Below are 18,952 nucleotides of genomic sequence, written 5' to 3' on the forward strand. Positions count from 1 at the left end.
TCTGTACACATTGTACTCCCCAATTTCCAGTTTTTCATTCCTTATATCTATGTGACACCACATCTCTGATATCCCAACAATATCTGCCTTTGATGTTTTGAGCAATACCTGAAATTCATTTACCAAACTCCTAGCATTGGTGTACACGCAAGTATACCTGCACCTGTTCCTATTCTTAGCTATCCTAACGCAACCCATGTGTTTATTTGTACCGCAATGATTCCTAGCAGTCTCTGAAATATCCTGCATCTTATTTTCCAGGCTGCGGCTCATTCCAATAGAAGCAGTGCAAGAATCACTTTCACCTCTGCCAGTGGCTAGTGGCATCTATTAGTCCTCGTATCCCCCCCCAAGCTAGCAGTTTTCCGACTCATCTAACACTGCCTCGAAAGCATCAGCAAATATTCTTGCACCCTTTCTATTTAAGTGTATCCCATCCCTGTAGAAGCAGTCTCTCCTGTTAACGTGTACAGACCAGGCTGAAAAAAAATTCTACCCCTTGAGCCTTATACAATCTTTCCAGGGCCGAACTGATTGACAAGGCTCTCATCATATACTCCCTCCTATCGTGTCTGGGCAGAATTGCAGACACTTTCAAATTCAACCCTAATTCACAGCTTTTTTTCAACAGTGACCTGTATTTGTTAAGTAATTCTGCCAGTCTCCTACTCTTAATATCATCAGTGCCAACGTGTACAACAATATCACCTTTTTGTGCCTTAAAAGATGATATCCACTCTACAACGTTATCAACCTTTGCCCGTGGCAGACATACCCTGGTCCACCTATCCTTTTTACATACCATGTTCCCTATTTCCCTGACAACAGAGTCACCAACAACTACTAGTTCCTGTGGGACTTCTCCAGCGCATTCTGCCTTGGGTGTTGCCGCTGTGTTGCAGATGATACAAAGTTGGCAATGTGGTTAATGAGAGTAATCCAGGTATGCTACTGCAACAAGATCTAGAAAATGTTAGGCAGATGGGCTGAGAAATGGCAACTGAAATTTAACATTGACAAATACAAGGTACTGCATATGGATAACAGTAATCCTAGAATAACCCTACCAGTGTGGTCTGGTAGCCACATTTTAGGGAGGATGTAGATTAGTTGAAAGAGGTCCAGAGAAGAGAGCAACATGTGGGGGAAAGGATATGCTTAAAGAAAAGGCTAAAGTTTTGAAAATTAGGAAACTCATTGATTACAATTCTTGTTGCTTACACAATATTGTCAATGTTTATTAATATCTACCTTTTATGAAAGATCTATTGAGGTGTTTAAAGCTTGGATTGAGCAAGCTAAATGTTAATGGTATCCCTACTCTTGTTCAAACAATACAATAAGATGGGCATAAATTTAATTTAAAACAAGAAAGGATGGTTTCAGGATAGGTGTGCTTATTTATTTATTTTATTTTTTGGGTAGTTGATTGCTGAAACAAACTTCATCTGGTTTTGTGGAGGTGGGTAGTTTGAATAAATTTAAGGAACTTGTCAAAAGAGGAATAAAAGTACTTCACAACCTACATTAGAATGTGTTTATCTCTAGGTGGAAATCAAACATTTCATGGTATATTCGTACTATTTCATCAGTAATTTCTGTCATTGTAACTTCACTGTTACATAGATCATAAAGGCCAAAAGATAACAGATATTCTAATGTAGGTTGAAGTCTTATTCCTCTTTTGACAAGCCTTTACAGGATCTACCAGGGGCAGGTTGTCCCAAGGGTGCAAGGGGTGCACTGCACCTGGGCACAAATGTTCAAGGGATGCCTGAAAACCTGACACTTACACATGTAGAAAATTTTAAAGGGGTGACACATACCCTAGGAATGCCCCTGCCCCTGGTACCTTCACACTATGCCAGTCAAGCAACATCTACATTTTTATAAAGAATTAGACAAATTATGAAAAGGGATTATTAGGTGATGTGAGTAGGGTTTTTTTTTTTTTTTTTTTTTTTATTTGACTGATGCAGTACAAGCTTGCTTCTTTGCATCATTTGCCACTATCAATACTAATATAACCCAGGTCAGCTAGGCCTATTTTCTGAGGCACAACATGCTCTGCTCCAAATTCTGTCACTTGGGATTGTGCCATTCTCTTGCTGATAATGGAATCAAATGCATATCCATGCTATTTTAAACTTTGTTTCCCAATTACAAAAAGAAGAAAACCTTAAAATAAATCAGATGAAAGTTTCACTACCAGCACAGCAGTTCACATACCGTGTAGAATCTATACTACCTAGGAAGCAAATCTCTTATGTCACATATTCCTTTGTGTATATAGTACTAGTTCAACATATGTGCCAGTACAATGGATACCCAGGATATTCTGTATCCCCATTACAGACTGCTAGGTCTACAAAGCATCAATTAAAGCTAAGGGAGCAGTCAGCAAAAAAGGATCAGAACTCCTACTGATGTATAAACTATAAAAATTTGAGTCTATTTTTTCAAGTGCAGGAAAAAGAGGGGAAGATGGAGAGGAATTCTCTCCTGATATGCATATACTGCCATTTATTATCAAATTATAGATACATAAATTTGTGAAATAAATAAATAGTAATAACTGTTGTTACATGTCAAAATTATGGAAACTAATGAAATACAAGAAATAACCAAACAAAACCTATATGATGTCTTCATTATATATCACAACATAAATATGGAAGGGTTACTGAGAATGAAATTCTTATGTTAATATATTCAAACTACTTAGTCTGAATTTGTGATGGTATATAAAAACAGCAAGCAGATTTATTTTTTTTATTTTATGTGTTTCATTAATTTTCATTATATTTTATTTTACAAATTTCCCTACAGCAATTTTTAAATACATACATATATCATAAATTCAGTAATTGATAATCTTAGGAGTTAAAATATATAATACAGTGTAATCAAAAAACAAATTTTAAATTAAATATCTTTTAACAAGATACTTAATGATATAGATAAATTTGCAGCCTAAGTCCTAACTATTCTTAATTACAACCAGTGCATTTATTAGCCAGTTTATTTGTCAGCCATATAAACTTCTTTGGTTCCTTCACTGACATTTTTTGTAGTAAACAAAAAATTGGCAGAAAATAATGTTGAAAAATGCCCAATACTTCTGCATACGTATTTTTTTTTTGGCAAATAAAGAGATTTATTCATTTGTAGGAAGAAGATGTGTTTTATTTATTTAACTTTGGTCATCCCCATTATGTATACATTATTTTGCTCAATAAATATCTTAAACCAATTAAGTATTTCTTGAATTCCCACTTTAGAACTTCAAATTTATAAAGCAGCTAATGTTTTTTGGCCTTCCAAAATTATGAAAAGTAGCACTTTCTTGTCCTCTCTCTCATGTTTCAGTGGTATTATTTAAGTGGCCGAAGTCTTAAATAGTCTTAATTAAGACCAATGCATTTACTAAGGAGTTTATTTCCCACAAAAACCCAAAGGCCTGTGACCAAAAGGTCTTTGGGTTATAGTGCAGGTAAAGCAGCCATAAGGGTCAGAAGTTATAGGGACCCAAAATTAATTAATAAGACTTTGTGAGCCAAAGAAACACTGCACCAGGGACTGCACTCATGATGATACACCACTGCCAAGAGAAGATGAGAGTTCTCTGCTTCTCATAATTTTGAAGATGCCAACATTAGCAATTTTAAAATTTTGATGTTCTAACTTCCAAGGCCATATAGCTGTCTATGCCAAGCAACTTAATCACTGTTTTGTCAGGAAACTGTTACTGGATGCTGACTGCTATCTAATGATGAACCCATTAAGTTCTGAAAAGGGTGTCATTAACCTGGAGCTGGGTACATGGGTATCTTCAGCAGCCGGCATGGTTTCATGTTCTTCATCTACTTAGTCTGCACAGCTGAAATTTTCAATACCTTTCAACAAAAATGTTTTCTTTGATTTCTACACTGAAAATTCCAGAAATCTCTGTTAATTATTGCACAAACAGGAAAAATTTAGGATGATCACTTAAGCCTATTTACAATAATTATATGCACATGGTAAGAAACATGAATTTAAAATCATGTGGTATTTCTTGCATCCAATTATTGAAGCATGCACTCAATGCTTTACAGCAGTGCATCAAATCATTATCCTATCTGGCTTCGTGTCACAGAAGAGTCTGACTAACATCTAATTGTTGAAGTGTGTGGATTTTTTGATTGACATTCTGCTCACTGTCAATCAAGATAATATTCAAAACTGATTGGATAAGAGAGGTGATGAAAAATGTCTTCAAATAAATGAACTGGATAAATTTTTCCAATTCATATCAAGATTGAAAATAAAGGTGGCATCAAAAAGTGAAAAATTCTGAAATTATTTCTTACTGATTTATAAGGTTATAAATGGAGCTATAGTTTATTTTTAACTGACTTCTAGTGTAAAGAGAAAAAAAAAAAAAAAAAAACCCGGCATGACGTTAAAAGGTTAAGTATGAACATATATAACTGTATTTCCAAGGTTGTTTAATAAATTTTTGTGGTCTGTTGCTTCTACTTCAAATATAAAAGTGGTCTCTATATGAAAAAGGTTGGGAAATGCTACTCTAGTGTACACTTAAAATTAATGCTAATGGCATACTTATGTTCCTATTAAAGTTACTTGATTAATACAGCAGTGTTCTCTTTCATTAATCTCAAAAACCTGCATTAAAAAAAATAATAAATCTCTTCCAACTTCTGTAATATGAATTTGCATTGATATTGTCAGCTTCTGATGAAATATGCAGTTTAATATTCTTTCATATCTAATGGCTGTGATACAGTAATAGAAAAAAAAAAACTTTTTCACAAGCCATGAAAGATGTGCAGAAGGCTATATAAATGCTTCATGGGCAAACTTCCAGCTATCTTAAATACAACATCTTGCCTATGAGCTAATGGTTGGCTCTGCCTAGAGTGACTGTCAGCTGCTCTCAGAAAAATAGGACATCCTTTCTTTTCAGCAGAGTGATAAAAGGAAACAGTTTAATGTTATGCTAATATAGTCTATGATTTGCTTCTGCATAGTTTTTTTTTTTTTTTTTTTTTTTGGAAAGCACTATATTCACAAAATACTCTAAGAAAATTACACTGTAGAACAACAAATAGACACCTTAACAACAATATTTTTGCCTGCATTTTACTACCACTTTGCACATTAAACAAGTTTACTAGAATACACTAAATGTCATCCTCTTTGGCAATCAGTATGTGACCGAGTGGACCAGTCTTCATGAGAAGTCTGGAATTTAATTTCAGCATATTTGAGATAATCTGCCATTTGCATAAAAATGTTTTTTTTTTTTTTTTTTTTTTACACAAGGGATTCAATAATCTTCAAAACACAGGGAAAGTGTGTCTTTATTTTATTGTGTGTGAATAGTGTACTGCCTGGTAGTATTTATTACACAAAAAGCAAGATGGCTAGCTTGAAACAATCTTCTACTATATATAGAAGAAGAAATGTGCACTATTTAAGATATACAACAACAAGGCTGAGGTCCAAGAGATGCAGGATTTTTCACTCTAAGTGATCATATTACAGTCACATATAAATAAGGAGAAAAAAATGCAAGGTTTCATTTACTGAAGTTTACTGCACAGAGTAATATATACTAATTTCCTAATAGGTAATTTTTATAGTTTTAACACCACAATCCTCTGGACAACTTGTTTTTCTTTTAGGAAGCATATTCAAGAGCAAATGTAGGCCAAATAAACTGGTAAAATACTGTAGATCAAAACAGGGAGGATACCAACTGATAGCACTAATTGCTATCAGTTGGTATCCTCAAACATGCTACTTTGTGAGTGACCAACTCAAGCAATAATTTTAAAATTCTAAAATGATCTGCTGGATTTACCCACTTTCTTAAAAACAGTCTGTAAAAGGGAGTACAGGTTAATGGATTGCCAAGGCTCAACTATATTGACATATCCAGTTTGGTTTAGTGGCAATAAATAATTAAAAACTTGAATAATAACTAATATTAAAAATGTGCACAAAATTTCTGCACAATCTCAAGAACCACTGTACATAGCTGCTTCAAGTGGTTATGTACATGCACAGTTATTGAATTTTAATACTTGCCTTTATCAGTTATAAAAATTGAAGGTAAAATAATTGGAGTACTGTCAATTCTTAAGACTCCACTTTGGAGTAAAAAAAGGTGTCTTCATACCATATGTTAATTTTCCATAGTTGTTTTTTTTTTTGTGTGCTCTTGATTTAATCTGTTCATAACAATATAATCTGACTTGAATAAATAATTTTAGGACAATTTTTTTGGATATCAGGAATGTTGTTTCTGATCTTTCTCTAATCGTGACTTCCAGTCATTGCCTTTGCAGGTTATTTCCATTAAGAGGTAACTACAATTTAAAATACTTTTATTCAGCGTGATAATTACCTTTATAATGAGCATTGACATTCCAGCACCTATACCAGTCCCCTGATTACACACACACACCAACTCCTCTTATTGGCCAGGATGTTGGGGCAAGTAAGAGAAGGTAGTGGCATCATAAGAAAGCAACTGACCCCCTATTTGGTCAATCAGATTGATAGGGAGGTCAGTTGCTCTCTTATCCTATCCTTTAAAGATCAGTTCTCTTGTATTTACATATACATTTTAAGCCCTGAGTAACAAAAAAAATAAATAAAAATTTTGATCTTATTATTTTACATTCACTCAAAGATTAAGGAACTTTGATGGAATATAATTTTTGTTTGTTAAAAAATAAATTTCTTAAAGAAAAAAAAAAAAATTGGTATATAAATAGTGTTTTAACTGCACCAAAAGTGTATTTCAAAGATAAAAATTTGTGAACGCTATGTTTGCACCTGTTTTTAAATTTTAGCTAATACTTGCATTTTATGTTTATATAATTTCAATGTACTAAAATATGCCATTTAACTATTCAATATGGTGATGTTTCTGTGATAAAAATTTTACCAAATGATATATTTAACTAAAAACTACTTTAATATCATTACTATTTAATATCATCTGCTTTCTCTAGTTGATCTAAAACAACTGTTTTACTGCATAATTGTTCCATTTGTGTTCCAAGTATATGTATGACATAAATGATTACCAGGCGGGGTGTTCTCAAGTGAACTCATTAAATAGCCTCTTTTACTCTCAGTGTAAAAGCATTAGTTACAGATTAAAATTGCTGTTGATTATTAATGAAAATTTGTGTTTATTATAACTAAACAAATTAAATACTGTATACTTGATACAGTACTGTATTAAGTATATAAATAAAAATAATCTGTCAGGCTTTTTTTTGGGGGGGGGGGATTTCACTTAATGTGAATGTCACCATTCCTTGAGAGTCTCACAACAGTAAAAATAAACATTTCAAACCATTAACACACAATTCTGTTGCATTAACACAAATAAATAAATAAAAGTGAATGAAAAGAGAAATTATTAAAGTTTATTTTCAGTTGTGAATGTCTTCCATGATCTCAAAGGGTATCTTTAAGGATATGCACCTACGATCACGACTTAAAGAGCACTCTCTACTATTAATAATAAGATAAGAAAAGATTGTTAATAATAAGAGATTTGTTACATTAGTTCAAATCATCCTGTTTACTAGCAAAGGTTGTAGGGTAACAATTGTAAAATCAAGGTATCTTGGATATTGTGGTTTGCTACAGCATCCAAAGTTAACAACCACTGGTAAAGATACTCCAAACAAGATAAATATAATGCAAGTTCAAATATTAGCTGAATATCTAAGAAAATAATGCTAAAAGATGTACACAAGTGAAATTAGCAACATTTAATGCTTCTATAATATCCAGAGTGCAAAATGTTGTGCAGGCTATCTATCAAAAAGAAAAAAAAATTACACACATCATGATTTTTTTTTTTTTTGCTGTTAAAAAAAAAAAAAAAAAAAAGACTCAAGGAGTTAAACAAAATAACAGTGTACAACAATTTATTTCTTTCCTACAGAAAGTAAGTTCATATGTATGCCTTTTTTCAACACAGAGTTCAAAAATCATACTAGATTTCTTTTAACTCAGTTTTTTATAATATAAAATTACTCCTTTTTCCTCAGCTTGGCATATAAAAAAAAACACCTATTTGCAGTGAGAAAAATGACATAAAAATATAAATATCATGACAGAACAAGAAGAGTAATCTGCACTATACTGTACATTTCATGTGTATTGAAATTAGTAACAGCACACAACAAGCTGTCAGGGTAAGGTGGAGCAATGGATACACGATGAGCACAAGTACTCCTTCCTTACTCAATTTCACATAACGTGCAACATGAAATTAGGCAATAGGCTGTTGTCCAGTGGCAAAAATACCATACTATCAGACCCCCCTCTGACCCCCCACAGTCTACTACTGTGGGGGGGGTCAGAGGAACCTGGATTGTTTGTTGTTTTAAAGAGCAAAGGGGCCCATTTGTGAACCTTGTGGAGGGAGTCCCAGACATAGGTTAGTGCAATTGAATCAGTTTAATTCATAGCCATCTACCAAAGTAGTTAAATTGGCATCATTTTAATTATATCTCAATCTCACATTGTGAATACCTTCATGAGTTGCCATGATGTACTACCTCAAATAAGTAATGCTTCACCGAGAAGAAGACTAATGTTATTTATTCTAAGCAGATACCACCACCCAGATGGCACTGTTTTGAAGCTTACTGGCCTCTTTTTGGTGGGTGGGCAAGGTACCTTGGTGTTGCAATAGTGACAACCCAGTTATGAAGTATAACTCCACATTATGAGAGGTAACCGATGGTGTTGTTGTTGTTGTTGTTTGGTTTTTAGGAGCATTAGCAGCTTAGGCCATATTGCTCAGGGATATGCGGTGGTCATTCCCTGACCTTTCCGCATCATCCGTATTTGGTGGTGACGGGCTCGAACCCCGGTCTAATCAAGAAGCGTGTGCTACGCACTGCTGCTCCTTCCCACCTGGCTACGGAGGCGCCAACCGATGGTGTACAACAGCATAGACCAGCAGTTCCCAAACTGGGCGCCAAACTGCAGGATATTTTAAAATTTGCAAGGGAAACAGTGACACTCGATGACATCCATCAGACACCGCGCAAACCACTAGCTCAAGGTAGTTCACAGTTTCAACATTACTTATTAAGTTGTTTGGACCTAACTACTTAATAAACGGAACTGTTAGGTATTTATTTTGGCCTAGGGGCGCCGTTGAAAAATTTACTGAGACACTAAGGGTGCCGTGAACCAAGAAAGTTGGGAACCTCTGGTATAGACTATAAAGTATTTAAGGACAACAGCCTCAAGTTATGTGGTAGAATGAATAACGTATTGGTTAGCGCAATTGCATCAGTTTAATTTGTAGTCATCTACCAAAGTAGTTAAATTGGCATTGTTTTAATTATATCTCATATTGTGAATACCTTCACAATGAGTTGCCATACTGTATGCAAATTCTGGGGTCCCAGAGTTTGTGGTTTTGCTACTGCTATAAAATGCATTACAATCAGAATGCCATAGCCATGCTCCAGTGGTGAAACTATAAATTCTGGGCCCCCTACCTGCCAGGTTGCCAAGAGGCCCCATGTGATCTCTAATAAAAATATCACACAAGTTGTCAGTCCCTGACTTCTTGGGATCCCCATAGTGGCAGACCCAGCAGTATGGTGGTTTCACCACTGCTATGCTCTTTCACTATGTTGTCAGTTTGTAATTCTACGAATGCATTTTGTTATATGCATGGCAAGTATACTATACCATTGAGTCAAAGAAGAAAGAAATTAATGCTTATATAAAACATAAAAATTACAACTTTTATTTCAATATTGGGTGTGATCTACGAGACAGGACAACTTCTGGGTGATACACGGACATTGGGCATCTTGTACAAACTTAAGGGTTTGATTAGCAGGGATAAGGAGGTGATTATCCCTTTGTATAAGGCAATGGTCAGGCCACACCTTGAGTACTGCATACAGGTTCGGTCTGGAAGCCTCATTTTAAGAAGGATATAGAGTGGCTGGAATGAGTACAGAGAAGGGCAATGAGATTGGTGAGGAGAACAAAGGGGTGCTCTTACCAAAAAGGGCTTCAGTTCTTCAAATTGCAGCATCTGGAGACTAGGCACATGCGAGCTGATCTGATTGAGGTGTATAAGGCTTTGAATTGTTTGAGCAAGTTGAATGCTGATGGGATTCTTTCTCTTGTTCATATTATGCACTTGAGGGGGCATAAATTCAAACTGAGGAAAGATGGTTGCAGCACATATGTGTGGAAATTTGCCTTTAGCCAGTGAGCAGTTGATTGCTGGAAGAAACTTCCATCTGTAATATTGGAAGTTGATAGCTTAAATAAACTCAAGAACTACACAAACTTTAGGAGGGAATGGGTAAATGAAATGGGAAGCTTTTTTTTTTTTTGGCTGATGCTGTATATGTTTGCTTTCTTGCATCATATGCCACTACTAATGTTAATGGCAAGTGGTAGGAAAAAAATAATAACAACAACATGGTACTACTTGTTGTCTTTTAGAACCAGGAGGGGCAAGCCACTAGCTGATAGTTCTGCCTTCTCTCCACTACAAAGATAGTTAGCAAAAGTGAAGAACTTCCTGTACCTCAAACACGTGGTCCAGAAATGTAGAGGCAGAATGTGGTATCAGAGAAATAAGGGACCAAATCAGAATTCTCTGACTTTAGATGCAAGGCAAACCACATTTAATTAGCCAATCAGAACCGAATGATCTTGTCCATGATTTGAATTTGTCCAAAGCCAAAGGTGACTTTTTGGGATCCCAGACAGAAAGGATGGAATTTCTGTGTATATAAAAAACTGAATATTACACTGAGTTTCATAAGATAACTGTGAACTTCTATTGGTTATCAGCTTCATTATAAGCTTTGTGATATAGGCATGAGGATGACAGATAAAAACTCTAAAATAACATGAATGTATAAAATTTTATCCCTTTATTAATTCTCCTTCTTTATAATTCTTGATTTTTCATACTTTTGATAAATAAATATTTAATCACATTCCTTTTACTGTATATGGTGGTAATTTAGCTCTTTTTTTGCTTCTTTGAAGGAAGTTAACTGGCACATTTCCCTCTATGTGAAATATCAACAATCTTAGTTGCAGACATAACATTGATCAATGACTGCTCGGTTAATGCCTGAACACAGTATTCCAAGTGTGGTCTTACAACATCTCTATAAGCAAATGTTCAATATACCATCCAAAGGATACCATTAGCCTTCCTTGTCACTGGTCTATACTACTCAGAGAACTTCATGTCTGATACTATCATAACTTCCAAATCCCTTTCTTCCTCTACTGCTTTTAATTCAACCCTACCAAGTGGTTAAGTTATCTGAGGTTGCGATTCCCCAACTGTAACCCTGTTAGAGACAGTTAGGGAATAGCATCTTCTTCCTGCATCCTGCTGCATTAAAACACAACTGACACTTTTCTCACCAATCCTGAAATCCCAAAGAAGCGCTGGTTAGTGTTAGTATTAATAGCAAAAAAATGATATAAGGAAGCAAGCTTATATAACATCAGCCAAATAACAATCGAAACAAACAAAATACATTTCCTGCATCACCTGCCCCTATCCCATCTAATAATTTGCCCAGCCATAGAACACACAATTTATAGATAATATATGCAATTCAATACAACCTAAATCACTGATACATCAGAAATCCTATAACAACAATGCCTCACTAATCTTGTTGCTCTTCTCCGTACCCATTCCAACAGTTTTATATCCTTCCTGAAATGAAGTTCCAGACCTATATGCAGCACCCAAGATGTAGCCTAACCATTGTCATATTCAGCAGAACAATTCACCCTTAACTCTGTGTTGATCATTAACGTATGTGTATACATTACGTATATATACGTAATTATGAATCAACAGGGATTACCTTTACTTTAGATATAGGCAGCTTCTTTTCCAACCAACTCTCCTAGTCCAACTCGCTAATAATTCTTAGGGAAGGCAATATCAATTTAGCAAAACATGTGGGACATCTTCCCCACTGTCAGAACCGTAGTGTTCATTCAGATTGTACAGTCTCAACAATGAGCGCTCAAGGCTTCTGTCTTCAAACACCATACCTCTGTCAGCAAGGAAACCATTACGCGGATTGACATAAAATTAGATTTTTTGAAGGTCTAAACTGCTTAATAAATATGGACCGATTATTTCTTTTGGTCCTGTAGCTTGACTTTAGGGGTCTAAAAAAAAAAAAAAAAAAAAAAAAAAAAAATGGATATGGGGGGATTATTCTCTACATTCCTTAAGTCGGACTAGAACTTTTCGGGGCGTCATGTTCACAGGAATAGAGAAAAACTCAATTAATCCGAAACTTTTGTCTTATGTTGCAGTGTTTGTTCTTCACGCATGCGTATAAGTGACCAATCTTGACAATAGGAATGGTCTAAGAATATTGATTGAAGTTTCATCTCGAAAGTTTCCGCAATAAGTAGTTTGTGGTAGTTGTGTTGAATATTTATAATTTTTGTTTCATTAAAGCTGAATGAATGTCGTTCATTTATTGCGTGGAACGAAAGTTCCGATGCATTTGAACCCCACCCACACAGAAGCTTCGTGTTGTTTTGCTCAAAGCTGTGCCACTCCCATGGTAGATCCTACATAAACAGCATCACAATTTTTGCATGGGATGCTGTATACTAGGTCATGCTATGATTGGAATGTGGTGCTTGAAGATAGATTTCTGAAGAATGTGTATAATTTGTTCATGGGTTTTGCTATGATTTTCATGTCGGTTCCCTTGCATATTTGGTTAAGTTTATTGTACCAGTACTCGACATATGGAATGGTGATGAAATGTATTTTGGTCTTGTCAGATTTTTGTGCAATTTTTGTTCTTCAGAAATCGACCTTCAAACACCACATTCCAATCACAGCATCCCGTGCAAAAATTGCGATGCTGTTTATGTAGGATCTACCATGGGAGTGGCACAGCTTGGAGCAAAACAACACAAAGCTTCTGTGCGGGCGGGTCATTCAAATGCATCAGAACTTTCGTTCCATGCAATAAATGAACGACATTCATTCGGCTTGAATGAAACACAAAAATTATAAATATTCAACACAACTACCACAAACTACTTATTGCGGAAACCTTAGAGATGAAATTACATGAAACTTCAATCAATATCTGTAGACCATTCCTATTGTCCGACGAATGGTCACTTATACGCATGCGTGAAGAACAAACACTACAACATAAGACAAAATTTTCAGATTAATTGTGAGTTTCTCTATTCCTGTGAACATGATGCCTTGAAAAGTTCTAGTCCGACTTAAGGAATGTAGAGAATAATCCCCCACATCCATTTTTTTTTTTTTTTAGACCCCTAAATTTAACTCTAAAGTCAAGCTACAGGACCAAAAGAAATAATCGGTCCATATTTATTAAGCAGTTTAGACCTTCAAAAAATCTAATTTTATGTCAATCCACGTAATGGTTTCCTTGTTGACAGAGGTATGGTGTTTGAAGACAGAAGTCTTCAGCACTCATTGTTGAGACTGTACGGTCTGAACACTACGGTTTTGACAGTGGGGGAGATGTCCCATATGTTTTGCAAAATTGATATCGCCTTCCCTAAGGACAGTTGGTTGGAAAAGAAGCTTCCTATATCTAAAATAAAGGTAATCCCTGTTGATTCATAATATAATAGAATATAGGAATTATCAAGCACTTAATAGCTCTATTACCAATATATATATATGTATACATATGTGTTGATCATTAACTAGTCTACCAACCCTGACATCTGCAAATTTTGACAATATGCCCTGTATCCCTTTGATGCTGTTAAAAAAAATCAAAAATAACAGTAGTTTCAGCAACCGATTCTTGGGAACCCCACTTTCTACATAGCCCAATCTGAAAAGTAACCATCAATCACAACCCTCTGCCTCCTCATACCCTGCAGTCACATTGCAATCTATCTAATAATTTCTCCTGTAGTTCCAACACATTCAAACTCACACAATAGCCTCTTATGTGGGACTGAGTCAAATGTTTTGCTAAAATCCAAGTAAACAACGACAAAATTATTTCCTGCATCCAGCTCATAAGTGATTCTCTCAAAATAGTTAACCAGTTTAGTTAAACACGAGTTTTCCTTGACAAAACCATGCTCTGCTTTGTTCAGAGTTCCAATTCTATTGAAATGATGCTGTACTGCAGTCCTGATCACTGCTTCCATGATTTTCCTTACCATTGGAGTTAGACTGGTTGGTAGTTACCCACTTCACTCTTAAAAAACACCTTTTATATTGGCACTTCTCCAATTGAGAGAATTTCTCCCGAGTCCAGTGGTGACTTCACAATTAACCTTCATAATTCCATGTGGTTTCTTATTGCCTCTCTCAAAATTAGTGGGTGTGCCATCAGTCCAGGAACTTTACTTGCCTTTAGGAATGTAAGTTTTGTGATGAATAATCTTCTGAAATTTGAATATCACTGTAATTTAATGTCACAGCTTTACTGCAAAGTTTCTCCTCATTCTGAAGCATCTTTCGTCCATAAATATAAATGAAAAGTATCTATTCAATTCATTGATAACATTATGCTGAAAAGTCTCATGCAGGTTTTGCAGCATAAATATAAGTGTAAAAAAAAAAAAAAAAAAAAAAAAAAAATCAAAAATTTCAATATATGTTTCATTCATCATAAAGAAAGCTGTCAAAATTTTTTTTATACGAGCAAAATACTTTGTGATTGTAATGATGTGGGCGAATTGATAGAAGCTATGGGATGGACACCGAACCAGAAGAATGGAGGCTTTTTATTGATTCTTTGAAGTTCAGTTTTTTAAAGCCAAATTGATACATGTCATAAATATACCAGGAAAATACATACAGTCTGAGAAATATGTGCATCCTTCTATACCAATCGGACATGCTCTAAAATTTGAATAAGACATGCAAATATGGAGTTGCTCATCTGACACTATGAGAAACAAATAGAAAATATGGGAAAAGTTAGCCTTCTCATAGCAATCTTCTATATGATGAAAAATATGCATCAATAAGCTCATGATCAACAAAATGAACTTAATTCTACTGCCCCTTTAAAAATTGGGTTTAATGGAGAATTCTGTAAAGGAGATGACTTTAAGTATCTACTTATAACATTTATTATTTCCTGCAGTCAGTGAGATGTATGTAACTGAAAGAGACTGTAATTCAATGGCTCACAAATTAGCAAACTGTTCTTAATGTCCTTTGAAATGAACATCAAGAAATGTTAGACATTTCTAAATGTTCTTGACTTACCAAGAACTAACATCTTAGGATCTTTCAAAAAAACCTTAGAAAGCAAAATGAATGCAAACTGAACTGAACAACTACTGGACTGTATCAAAACATGGGGTTCAACATATTACTGAAGATATGTTGCCCCATTTCCTTTAAACCCATTTCCATTAAGTAGGGGGGGGGATACTTGTTATGAAATAATGAAATTTTTGGTTTTTCACTTCCTTAACTCTCACCTACATTTCTTCCAAACTAGAAAAGTTCCTGTATATCATTGACAAGACACCATGAGCTACTCTGAGCAGTGCAGACGAGCTGCAAGAGTAGCTCATGGTGTCTTGTCAATGATATACAGGAATTTTTCTAGCAGGGACAGGGATGTGATTATTCCTTTGTATAAGGCATTGGTCAGGCCACACCTTCAGTACTGTATACGGGTCTGGAGGCCTCATTTCAAGAAGGATGTAGAGCTGCTGGAACGAGTACAGAGAAGAGCAACAAGATTAGTGAATGGAACAAAGGGTTGCTCTTATGAAGAAAGGCTTAAGTTTTGCAAATTACAGAGCCTGGAGACTAGGCATCGGCGAGGTGATCTGATAGAGGTGTATAAGGCTTTGAATGGCTTGAGCATGCTCAATGCCGATGGGATTCTTCCTCTTGCTCAGAATAATCACCTGAGAGGGCATAAATTCAAATTGAGGAAGAACAGATGTCGGATAGATGTGCGGAAATTTGCCTTCAGCCAGCGGGCAGTTGGTTGTGGAATAGACTCCCATCGCTTGTTGTTGAAATTGATAGCCTAAACAAATTTAAGGCTCAGCTGGACAGGTATTTCGAATGAACGGAGGGGTGAAATGGGAGTAGTGGTTGTTTTTTTTTTTTTTTTTTGGCTGATGCTGAATAAGCTTGCTTTCTTGCATCATATGCCTCTACTAATGCTAATGCCTTGGAGAAGTCAGTGATGAGGTTGGCTGGGAACAAAAGATAGCAACAACTCAGAGTTATTGAAGAAATTTAAAGTATTCTAGTATGATGTGTTCACATACATATCATATTTTGATTGATATATATGTGAACATAATATGTATCAATCGAAAAATGTTTCAGATACACATGTTGAAGCATGAAATTCCTAGATGCTTCAACATTTGGATATACATATTTGAGCACACGTGTATATCTGAAATTCTGGGTTACTAAGGGAGGTGGGTGATTCGGTTCATTCGTATTCAGAATATAAAAATGTCTAAAGAACATGTTTCTTTTAGGAAAGAAAGTTTAAACATGTTGTCAGCGTTTTACATGTAACAAAGTTTACGAAACTACTTTTTCGAAGATAGTTTTGGTTTATGTAAAAAAAAAAAAAAAGTAAAGTGCAGCCATTATTAACCCACTGCAGGATGGAAGCCTCCTCAACAATTCATGCTGAGGGAAATGGACCATAATCTGCCACGCTGGTCCAGTGCGGGTTGGCAGATCGACCGTATTCAGCAGTCAGGGGCTTGAACCCTGGTCTACTCAAAGAGCGTGTGCTACTGCACTCTCGCTCCTGACCACTCAGCTACGGAGGCCGTTGGTTTATGTGTTATACAGCAACTTGTTTCCTACATTAACGTCTATCGCATATATTATTGTCTGTAATATATATATATTATTAAATACAATATATAGAAAAATACATATTATTGTGGGATTTACATCAGAACAAAAACACAAAAGACGTAAATTGTACATAAATATTACCATACAGTATCGTAATATATACATCACAGAAACCACTTTTTTAATTGGCATGCTTTAACAACAGTTATAACTTTTATTTCATTTTATAGAATTTTTGAAAAATCAGTCTTGTAACAAATTAGAAACTGGAATGAAAAATCAACTATTTTTCTTATACGTACTACGTAAGCTCAAAACTGTTGGATATGCAATAAATTGTAGTCACACACACGATTCTGCATGAATGCTTTTAACAAATGGATGAAAGTTTTATTTTTTATGGAGTCTAAATTTTAGACAGTTCTTTTTTTGACAATTTATCAAAAATATGACGTACGGTATATACAGTACTATATTTAAAACAATGCCACGAACTGGATTCAACCTAGAAATAGTTTATTATAATTTTTTATTTCATTTTATAGGATATTTGAAAAATCAGTCTTGTAATAAATTACTAACTGGAATGAAAAATCAATCGTATGATTAAATCCTAATTACTGCAACTACTTTTTTTTTTTTTTTTGATAAGCCATTATTAAACGGAAGGCGACATACGAAAACAAAACATTTTATTTGTATCTGAATCTGTTTGGTGCAATATTAAAATCAATCAGCTCATTTTGTGATAACATTTTCCGGTACGTCTGTGTCGAATGAGGTTCTCAAGCGTTCTCGGTTTTCTGTTAGATGGAAGCCATTAAAGCTGTGACGGCGGGCATGACCGTTCATGTGCCAATACCTGCAGCACTGTTTGTAAACAAAGTGATGTACTGGGAAAACCGTTTCCATTGATCTGTACACGGAATCCGGTTATATTTTTTTCTACACAATAAATAAAATTTACCGAAGACAGAGTGATGTACTAAAAGTGCATTTTTTTTTTTTTTTTTTAATGGGAAGGGAAAAAAACTAAAACTGAAAAACTTGGAATAAATCGCGAGCCATCGTGCGGTCTTACCTTGATTTTCCGTCGATGATGACCCTCCTGTTTCCAGCAAGAGAGTGGGAATATGGGTATCCGGGCTACATCCCAAACAGCTTGAATCCTGAGACCTCGACACCTTCGCACTTTCAAGTACACCTTGCTTCATTTTTTCCCCGTTGAAAGAAAACTCTAGATCGCAATTTGCTCTAGAATTAATAAAAAAATAACTAAAAATCTCGACGATTGAAAGCCTTGACGGCTTAAAATTTAGCCCAAATTTTAAATCGTAAGAAACATAGCTACGCCTTGGATGCGCAACACTGACAACAGTAGAAACAAAGGAGCGAAACTCCTCCGCTAAAACCGACCTGTCAGTAGGTCTAATATGTTCGATCCCTAACAAACAGACCCCACATCAAAACACCCACAGCAAGACAAGGCTTGCTAAGGCTTCCAGCCAGCTGCAAGCCAGGACCACAGCTGTCAAGCTGGTGCCCTTCTTCCCTTTCCCACCAGGTACCTTTCGCTCACATCGAATGTACACAGCTCCACAACCCAGGTCGTTCGTTTATATATGTAGCAGCGCCTTGGTAACGCGCAAGCGCAGCATTTTGTATGACAACGAAGCGTCACGTGGCTTTCTGTTTATAAATACGTTGGAGGTCGTCGCGTTATATGGCGGAGTCTTTCGTTTGGATAAATTTGGATCGCACCATCTTCGATGGGAGAAGAATGTTATTGTTGATATTGCCAGCATGGCATCTACGCGATCTTTTTTGTTGCTACTCGGGGGTAAAAAATAAAGGAGAAATTAAATCCCAAGAGTTATCCATTACTTTAGCATACTGCAAATTTTCAACTATTTATTATAATTATTATTGGTAATAATATGTTGATTTCTATAACTGTTTTCTAACCTTGAAAAACTCTTGGCTTTCCTACTTTCCTTTGAAAATAAAAATTAAAACTGGGAATCTACTTCTCAAATTATCAAAACAATCACCAAT

At 35.4% G+C, this 18,952-nt stretch overlaps 1 protein-coding gene across 1 annotated transcript in view; it reads right to left on the minus strand.

Moving 5' to 3' along the window:
- The window catches only part of LOC150086320 (MAP kinase-interacting serine/threonine-protein kinase 1-like), a 164,470-nt gene extending 145,996 nt beyond the window's left edge, over positions 1–18,474 (minus strand). Inside the window, exon 1 of the mRNA XM_090374490.1 lies at positions 17,979–18,474. Coding sequence (XP_090230616.1) covers positions 17,979–18,111 — 133 coding nt within the window. The 5' untranslated portion in view covers positions 18,112–18,474. The remainder of the gene's footprint in view (positions 1–17,978) is intronic.
- Positions 18,475–18,952: the final 478 nt, after the last annotated feature.

Source organism: Mastigoproctus giganteus, chromosome 5, assembly GCF_048544385.1.
Source record: "Mastigoproctus giganteus isolate SK-2022 chromosome 5, ASM4854438v1, whole genome shotgun sequence".
Lineage (NCBI taxonomy): Eukaryota > Metazoa > Arthropoda > Arachnida > Uropygi > Thelyphonidae > Mastigoproctus > Mastigoproctus giganteus.